Raw genomic sequence first — 9,597 nt, 5'->3', positions numbered from 1 at the left:
CTGACAGGCTGTCTGGGCTAATTCGTTTGCCTGACTTGTTACGCATCATCCCGCCCTTTGATGTCACGACTGGGATTTATTTCTGCACTTGTAATGGAGACGCTTTGTATTAAAAAAAAAAAAAAAAAAAAAGGGGGGCTTCTTTTTGCTGAGCTCAACTTTAGCTCTGCTTCTGGGAGAAAGCGCTTCAAATATGTACCGTTGTTTTGCTGTCTGCTGTACTTTCATTTTGTTTGATCTTTAGAAGCTGGCAGGTAAATTAAAATTACATTAGAGCAGAGCAACAAAGCCATGCTAACAGAAAAATCCTATGGAAGTGGCTAAGCAATGCATAGTGAAGCTGGTATTATGGGCTATGTTATTTGGAATGAAGTGAAATTACTGGGAATGATTTGAATTATTTACAGGTGAAGTAGAAACTGATTCAATTTTAACTAGATTTTAATATTTAGAATAAAGTGTCTTGAACAAACCAAAAATAACATTATTTAGTTGATAACACAGTAAGCATGTAAAATAGGCTTAGATAATATTGTGATTTAATAGGATTTATTTAAGTTTTATTTGGATAATAATTTATTTAAATCAATTTCAACTAATGGGCCTTGATTGGTCACTAACTTTGTTGGTCAAGCTGAACTGAACTGGACTTAAAAAATAAAAAAAAACCACCTTGCACATTATTTACGTTTTACTACATTACAAGGTTAACTTTAAGAGGAAATCGTTTTTATTCACAGTTGGAAGGTATCCCTGATAATTATGCTGAATGACCTTGGTTGGGATTTTTCCTCATGGAGTTTGCATGTTTTCTCCTCGGGTACTCCGGCTTCCTTAAACCATCCAAAAATAAATTTGTCCTTTGGTAAAAGTTTGTGCCCTGCCTCTTGATCCCCAGGCTTCCAAGCTTATGACAGTAAAAATACATATCAAGGAATACTTTGACTGGTAGTATTTTAAATCAGTTGAAGTGACAGACAAAAATCTTCCCCATTCTCCTCTTTATGTCCATTTCCACGAACAAGAACAGAGGGGAGAAGGCAGAACTAAAGAAACATTTGTAGCTTATTATTCTGTCCTATTATTCACCGTATCATAGCCTGAACATGTCAGTTTAATGAAATGTTCAAATATTCACACAAAATTGTTATTTTATTGCTGAGATTTACTTGAAATGAGTTAGTATTGCTGGAAAATTGTTTTAGGTGGATAATAATCCACCAGTCTGACAAAACCAGTCCAGCTTGTCCCACCCTGACTAATCTGGGTGATCCCAAACCCACTGTTGCCATGGCAGTTGAGATTTAAAAATATCGGTAAAATATCGGAAGTTCCGTCAATTGTAATATTCTCCTAATGGGATTATAAATGTGAAGTGGACAACAGCAATATGTGAATAACACTTAGAAGCATTTCAGTTCAACATTCCATGGTATTGCAGGCACAAAGTTTAACCCAGTGCACCATAAGCCTGGCGGGCCACCAAGTTTTACTTGCCCATCTCCCCACAGGTTGAGTATTATTTGTTTATTTACATAAGGTTTTTTACAAGGCAGTAATAGTGACAGTAAAGAAGGATTAAGCTAGGTTTAGGACGCATTGAACTAGGAGTGCAGGGTTCGCACCAACAGCGCCATCCCTGCACGTTGGCCTCACACACTATTGTTTCCAAATGATAATGCCTGCCTGGTGGTAAGCTGCTTTGGCAATCCAGCAGCAGCTCACTGTGTTCTTGTGTTAAAAATGTTAAAAGTTATAAAAATCCTGGTGGAAGAGCAGGCATCATAATTTGGAAATTATAACTTGAGTCCAACAGGTGAGTGGTTCACATCTCCTCATGCCCAGTTCAACGCGTCCACAACTACCAGCTTAATCTGTCTTTACCGTCACTATTACTGGTGTATAAAAATTGTATTTAAATAAATAAACGATGCTCAGCCTGGTGGGCCACCAAGCTTATGATTCACTGAGAGAAACCCTGATGTCCAAGTATCACATCCAAAGTTGTGATTTCAACTAATTTGAAATGTCTGAACTCTCTGCAGGATGGACGTGTGTCCTTCATTGGCCACCAGCTTGGAGGGGTGTCCTTCTCACCCAACAGTCGGGACCAGCAGGTCAAGTTTGCCCGGGCCGTCCAGATCACATACTACCTCCGTAGCATCGGCCCTGTGGTGCAAGATGTCATCGCAGAGCGCTGGGAGAACGAGTTCTGCGCTCTGGTCACCAGACTGTCCACGACCGAGACGCCACACCCGACCGACCAGCTCCACATCCAGTCGCTCACTTCCTTCAGCCTTTGGCGGGACTTCCACCAGACCGGCATGCTGTCCAAAGGGGAGGTGCTGGTCAGTCTGGTTCTGGTGCTCCTGGCTGCCACCATCTCCAGCTCCATGCGGGACTGCCTGAGGGGGAAGCCTTTTCTCGGCCTCCTGGGCGTGCTGACCATTTGCATCGCCAACGTGACAGCTGCAGGGATCTTCTTCATATCGGATGGGAAGTTCAACTCCACACTGCTGGGAATCCCATTCTTTGCCATGGGTGAGTGGAAACCTCAGGCTTCCTGAGGCTGGGTTTGGTGTGGCCTTATAGAGGGATCTACGAAGAGACATAGAGAACAGAGACTTAAAGCTGGCAGATTGTGATATTATAAAAACTATAAAATTGTCATGGATGCCAAAGCTTTCATGCTAGTAGCAGAACTTTATCAGTAGCTGCATTTCCATTGACGATATAACTGACATTTGACATTTCGAAAATAAATTTGTGATGCAACTAGCAGAGTTTCGCCCAGGAAACTTACTAAGCCTGGTGGTAGGGCCACTAGGGGAGTCCACCAGCACCCCCCACGTTTTTGTGTTAGAAAAATGTTAAAAGCTACAAAATTTCAGAGCTGCACAATCAGGCATCACAATTTGGAAATACTAGCGTATGATGGCAACGGACAGCTGTTGGAACGGCACAATTGGTGCGAATCCCCTTGCGCCGTGTTCAGTGCGTCAACTATAAACTTAGATTAAGCCATTTTTACTGTTACTGGTGTATAAAAATCCCTGTTTAAAATAAACAAACAGCGCTTAGTCTGGTGGGCTTTTGGCCCGCCAGGCTAATAATACACTGGTGGAAACCCTGAGTATACAGTTTCTGAGACAAACTTCACTTTGACAAGAAACATTGTCATGTTTGTCATATCACAAGATATATTAAAAAATATATATTAAATGGAAAATCAAGAAAGTCTTCATATATGGCAATTATCATTTATTGGGCTAATTGGATCTGTTGTCTTTGTTGCTTTTCCCGTCTGCTTCCCCTTATTATCCTTTCTCATCGACTCCGTTCTTCTTTAGCTGTACCATGCTTACTTGTCTAACTTGCGTTTCTAAGGTCACGGGATCCCAGGGGCTTTGCTACAGCTCTGCTGCAGGCGGGCTGACACAGCTCAAGTTTAAGTAAGATTCAGGAACAGGAGGCTGGATCAGCTCTCCGTGACCTACAGGCACAGGAGGAGAAGGAAGGAGGGTGTGAGAGGTGTGATAAGGTGATGAGAGGCGCTAAAAGGGAATGTCAAGGAGAAAAGAACAGAGAAAGAAATGTGTGTGTGACGAGAGGGAGCGATGCTTTGGTACGAGGAGGGGGAGAGAGGAGGATGAAGGATAAGATACACAGTGGGGGGCCGGAGGGGAGGGAAGAGATAGAGAGGACATAATTACAGAGCTGTGAACAAGCATATGCCCCCTTACAGATTTTCTTTGGTTCTTGCTTAAATGTTTTGTTTTAATATCAGTAAAAAAAAAAAAAAAAGTGAAGAATACATAACAATAAGGTTTTCACATTTTAGGGAATATTTTCCCCAAACCAACCTGAGCTTTACTTGAACCGTAAATTACAATAACCTAACAACCTGGAGTGGATACAAGATCACAATATCATAATATTTCTCGTTGAGATAAATCTTGTGCGGTGACTGCGGCTTTGCCTGAAGAAGCTGGAACAGAAGATGTCCCAACTGCACTTGAATCATTTGTTTGGCAGAATTTTATGTTTCCAGTTGGAATTATAAATGCGACAGAAAAGGCATGAAAAATGTTTAAGTACTCCAAGTTGTTTAGATGCAAAAAGAGGAGGGAAGCGTTGTCATAACAACCGCTAGATGGATGTGTAAGGGTTCGTTAAGCTACACGACAATCACAGCCCACTCTGTCAAAAGCAACTGGGAAATGCCGTACAGCAGACCATGCATAGTGAGAGAATTGTCTGAAGAGATGAAAAGTGATCAGAAAACGAAAGATCGATTGGTGGCAAAATCTATAAAAATGCAGAATAAAGGCCTTTTTGTAGCATAATTTTGTATTTGAAGTTTTCTTGAAAGTAATATTAAAATCTTGTTTCTTCTTGTGAGTTTTAGACATTGTTGCACCCCAACTAACAGCAAGTGCCGTCTATAATGACTGCAGTCCTGGCATGCTCTTTGGGTCTCACCATAGCATCTATAGCGGGTTTGGTTCTAGAGTTGGATGAGGTTACTCTAAAACCTTCATTTAGTCTTTTTTTCCCCACAATTCACAGATAGAACTACTGTTGTTGAAAAAGATACAAAAAATTTAACAGACACAATCTGCAAGCGGTGAAAGGCTTTTTCACAACGATGTGAGTCTGTCACATTAAGATCAACCAGTACTGTTCACTTGGGCTGTAGACCACATCTGGCCTGCTAATATTGGGCTAATATTTAATACCCCGCTAAAAATGCTCTTAGTTACCTGTCTTAATTATCCAAACACCAAATATACCTTAATGTGCATTCATACGAACAGTGGAAACCGTTTCTCTACTACCACAGGAGCTAGCGTCTGCTGTGCTCCTGATCTTCACTCTGGGGGGTTCAGCCAATCAATGAAAGTCAATGAAGCAAAACAAATGCTGCTCCTGGATTGGTTGCTTGCAAATGTTTCAGATATACTACATTTTCTTTTGAATATTTCAAAATATTTGAAATATTCTTTTGAATATTTCAAAAGAAAATGGGCAAGTTTTCCACGAATAATTCAAAGTTGCATTCCAAAGAAAAATCCACAAATACTTTATTCTTTCCTATGGTTTCTTCATCCTTTTCTTTGATCCTTCCTTCTTTTCTTCTATCTTGCCTTTCATTTTTCTTTCAATCCTTCCTCTCTGCCATGGACTCAATCAAATCAAAACCTTGTTGTTGTTGTCCTTTTAGCACCGACCACTACTGCAGCCTCCCCACTACACAGCTGAATGCACAATGTTTTCGCTACTGGATACCCTTCGTGACTCAACCTCCCTGGTTACTTACAGTTTGGTCAATTTAAATTTGAAAAAAAAAAATGCTCAGAATCTTACAGATGTTTGAGCAAACACAACGTTCTAAGTCTTTAATATGGCCTAATATTAGCATTAGATCTATATTAACAGAGAATTTATTATTTCCACGGTTGAGGGGTGGTGGTAGGTGACAGTCTGAAACAATGACAATCACATTTGAAATACCCACTGCAAAATGAGGAGTGTTATGTAAATCTGGACAAAGTGTCGTTGGGTAAACTATGACAGTGTACACATCAATACAACAAAATGAAGTTTAAATGTTTTCTTTTTTAGCAAACAGTGTCTGGCACTGCTAGTTAAAAAGTTAATTGTGCTAAACTTAAATATTTGTTCTTCTGGCACTAAAACACGACATAAACAATATTTAGCAGAAGCTAATGCTAAAGAATTAACTTTAATTCAGATTATATCTGCTCATGAGACTACAGCTCTGAAGCAAGCACCAACCCAATGAAAACTTTCTAGTATTCATTTGGATTATACTAGAATTGACAGTATTTGTCATGACAAGTAATCACTATGCTTGACTATAAAACCTCAACTGTTCGCACAGTGTGTGTATTCTGTACTGTGTGTACCCAAGTAAATGAATTTTTATAGAATTTATCTGGAAAAATTATTTAGGTTAAGCTAAGTGCGTTAATTGTTTTCAAAGTTACCAAACATGCTAACCCAAAAATTAGCTTTGCTATTTGTGCATTAGCAGATTAGCAGAACTGTGCCCAGCACTGTTAGTAACAACAGAGTGTTTCTGGTGTGTGAAGTGGAATGATGTCACCCTTCACCCACTGCCTTCTACATAGCAAGACTCTTGGATGGAAATAACCGTCTAATGTAAATGTGTCAGTAGTTTAAGGGGTTTTAAATATTGCCATGATATAACATTTTCATTAGAAATGAACTTTTTCTTGTATTTTTGTATCTTCACTGGAATGACTGTGTGCTTCAGTCTTTCAGACTGACTTTTTCCGTCAGTTTGCAAGGATCTCTGAGGTCCCTCTGTAGTTAGCTGTGTATTTTTCTTTCAGATAGGCTAAAGTGTAATAGACCTCTAAGGGGAACACCATGTAACAGCCAATCCCAAAACCATATGAATATTTGAGATAGTTGGCAATATCTCAATGTCTTTTCCGGCAGTGGCACAAAAACTGGATTACAGGCTTACACCAAGAGAACCTCTGCAGTTTTGTTTTCTTCGTGCAGTCTCCCTGTACACCTTTACTGTGTCACCTTGTTTCACCTTAGAATCCTTCTGCTGAGTAGCGTCATTGCAGATTCCTCATGCTGAACTACTCTGAGGCAGCAGATGCTGGGAGTTAGCCTGAAGCTACAGGTATCTGGTGACTAAATCCTAACAAGTTACTTTGCGAAGGCAGGGGTGCACAACACACACATCCACCTCTTTCTGCACATCCCTGTGATTCATCTGTGTTGCTGGTATACACCATAGACCTAATTATCTTATCCTAATGCCTCTCACTCTGTCCAGGTGTGTATGATTGCTATGTTTGACAAAACTAAAACCAAAAGCAAAAATCATATCTACAAACTTTGAAAGACTAGGTATATTTGTTAAATTATTAAGTGGTCTAGTGGTTTCCTTCAGATCATTGTCATGCTGCCTGGCTTCATTGTTTCTGAAAATTAGAATATTACATCAGTACTTATGAAAAGTATCATCCTTTCTATGCACACCATACTTGGTTGGGAATCATGCTGCATGAATTGGTGCATCAGTGCAGCGTGGCATGGAGGAGGTCAGCCTGTGGTTCTGGTGAGGGGCAATCTAAGCCCAGGCTGATGGCTGCCTCAAGGTCATCTGCATTGTTGGTTTTGGTGTCTCTCATCCCTGTCTTGACAATACTTTGTTGTAATACCAGGTGTTACAAGAAAGCGATTTGATTGACTGCGAACCACATTCGTAGACTGGACCATTATTTACGTCATTGCATGAACGAAGGCCAGACCTTGAAACTTCACAAACCAAACATCTGAACCACTGCAATAGACTGGCGGACATGTCAACTGCAATCACAGAACTGCTTGGAGTGGAGGAGTATAATGATGAGCAGAGCCAGGAATACATGTGTCACCTTTTGGAGTGAAAAATTGTGTTTCCCTCTTTAGAAAACACAGTGGACCAGAACCAGTAGGTGACATGGCACCTCAAACCGTCATTAACTGGACTTCAAGTCTTTTCACTCTACTTCCCTTTTCTCCTAGATACGACACATGTAACCCATGTCTGGGATTTGTCTGATCATAGTTGCTCTTGAATGCGCCGACTCCTCAGTCCTCTCCTTGTGAAGCTCCTTCATATCCTTCAATGGATGTTGCTTGGTAATCCTCTGGAACCGTCCCATTGATGCCATTTATGCCCAGTCCCTTTTTCTCATGGCTGAATCATGAATCTTATCTTTAACTGAAGCAGGTGAGACATGCAGTGCTCTAGATGTTCCTGATTGTTCTCTGAACTCCTTGATAAGTTGTTGGTCAGATGTTGAGAGTCGTTTTATCAGGCCAGCCTCTGCTAGGGAGGATCACCGCTGCTCCAAGGTTTTCTCCATTTTGTTTCTCATCTGTTCTTGATCAAGAGGGCAGGGCTTGGTATGTTAGGAGCTTATTTTGACCTACTTCATGCTGAACACAAGTTCTGTTAAACTGATTACTGCCAGATGTTCCTCGGAAAAGTTAGAAGACGACAGTAGAAGAGCTCAGGTTGAAGCAAAAGAAGAGAATATTATTATTATTATTATTATTATTATTATTATTATTATTGCATCCTATTTTCCACAGGAAGCTTCTGACACTGATTGACATTGGTTGTAGTTTGTTTTTTGTCTTTGGAGAACTAAAATTGTGGTTAGTTTATCAGTCGGGTTGAACAACCACATAAAGATTCGATGAATCTTAGCCTCATTTGATCAACTGGCGTTTTAAAAATTCTGTCCTGAACTTTTTTAACCTGTAGTAGTATTTCTTGATGTGCATAGCTGTTTCTTTGATTTAACCACTTAGTTTGATCAATTTAATTATTAATCACAAAGATTACCATTTTTGCTATTATTTCCTATTATCATTAGTTAAAAGGTAATTAAAACCTAATTACTCTTGATTAAATTAGTCATAATTAGATTAGATAAAAATCTGTTTTTATTGTATTTATTTTTTTTCTTTCACAGATCATAGTTCTATCTAGTCTTATGTGTCTTGACTGTTTATAAAAGCTCTAAGCAGACGTCATTGTACTGCTTACTGTGCAATCACAATTAATTTAATCTAATCTAATTTGACCTAAATTCATTCTTTGTTTATATGTTCTAAACCTAATCTTGTACAAATAAATATACTCAAACTATCTACAAAAGGAAACCTTTTTTTTTTTTGAGATATTAATTAGAAATGTTCCTAGTCAGTAAAAAAAAATAAAAATCTGAGCTTACATATATGGAACATATGAAGAACAAACCAAGTGGTTTTTGCTGCAGTGTGACGGAGCCAGACTGATGAGCCAAGTAGTAAAAGTGAGCCGTCTGCCTCCTGCAGCTCTGTGCAGCTCATTAAACGTACAGCTGTGTCATGTGTTCATCAAAGCCTACTTACATCCCAGTCAAACTAATCCATTATTCCCTCTCAACAATCCAACTAATGACATGTGTGGCCTCTGAATCATGTCAGGGAAGCAGAGCGGCTCTGTCCGGCGACAGCACCGCCGCAGTTTTCTGGACCTCTGTTTCATAAAGAGTTCCTTTTTATTCCTCCCTGGTGCCTGTCCGCTGTGTTGCCTGCCAGTTGGCCAATTACTGCTGAGCTGAGCTTGTCACTTCCTTCTCTCTCTGGATATGTGACGGCTGTTAGAAGTGTAAAAACAGTCGGGGACCAGAGTACAGGAAAGACAGCAGAGCAGGTTCTTCAAACGAGTTCACTGTATACACAGCGTTGACTTGTTTTGAATGTAGGAGCAACTAAATCCCTGATTTTACTCGAAGCCCTGGAGGTCCATTTTTCACACAGAGTTGTTTGTGGGTTAGTCAGTCATCGGAAAGTCAGTAGAACTTGTTAAAATGCTAGAAATGCTAAAATATTGAGATAAAAAGATTTCCACTCCTCGTTAAAATATAGTAAATGCAACAATTTTCCCATTTTTATGAGTGTATTAGTGTTTGTGTTCATCACAGAAACCGGATGTTCATTTTGCACAATTTAATTGAAGCTGAGGTAACTTTTAAAAAAAATATGTTTTTT

At 39.7% G+C, this 9,597-nt stretch overlaps 1 protein-coding gene across 1 annotated transcript in view; it reads left to right on the top strand.

Annotated features, from left to right (window-relative positions):
* The window catches only part of ptchd4 (patched domain containing 4), a 36,959-nt gene that overhangs the window by 7,896 nt on the left and 19,466 nt on the right, over positions 1-9,597 (top strand). Inside the window, exon 2 of the mRNA XM_007576141.2 lies at positions 2,046-2,541. Coding sequence (XP_007576203.1) covers positions 2,046-2,541 — 496 coding nt within the window. The remainder of the gene's footprint in view (positions 1-2,045; positions 2,542-9,597) is intronic.

The sequence above is a fragment of the Poecilia formosa genome, unplaced genomic scaffold (genome assembly GCF_000485575.1).
Source record: "Poecilia formosa unplaced genomic scaffold, Poecilia_formosa-5.1.2 Scaffold398, whole genome shotgun sequence".
NCBI lineage: Eukaryota > Metazoa > Chordata > Actinopteri > Cyprinodontiformes > Poeciliidae > Poecilia > Poecilia formosa.
Note: the sequence above shows the minus strand (reverse complement) of the source record. Positions and strands in the feature narration are given on the sequence as shown.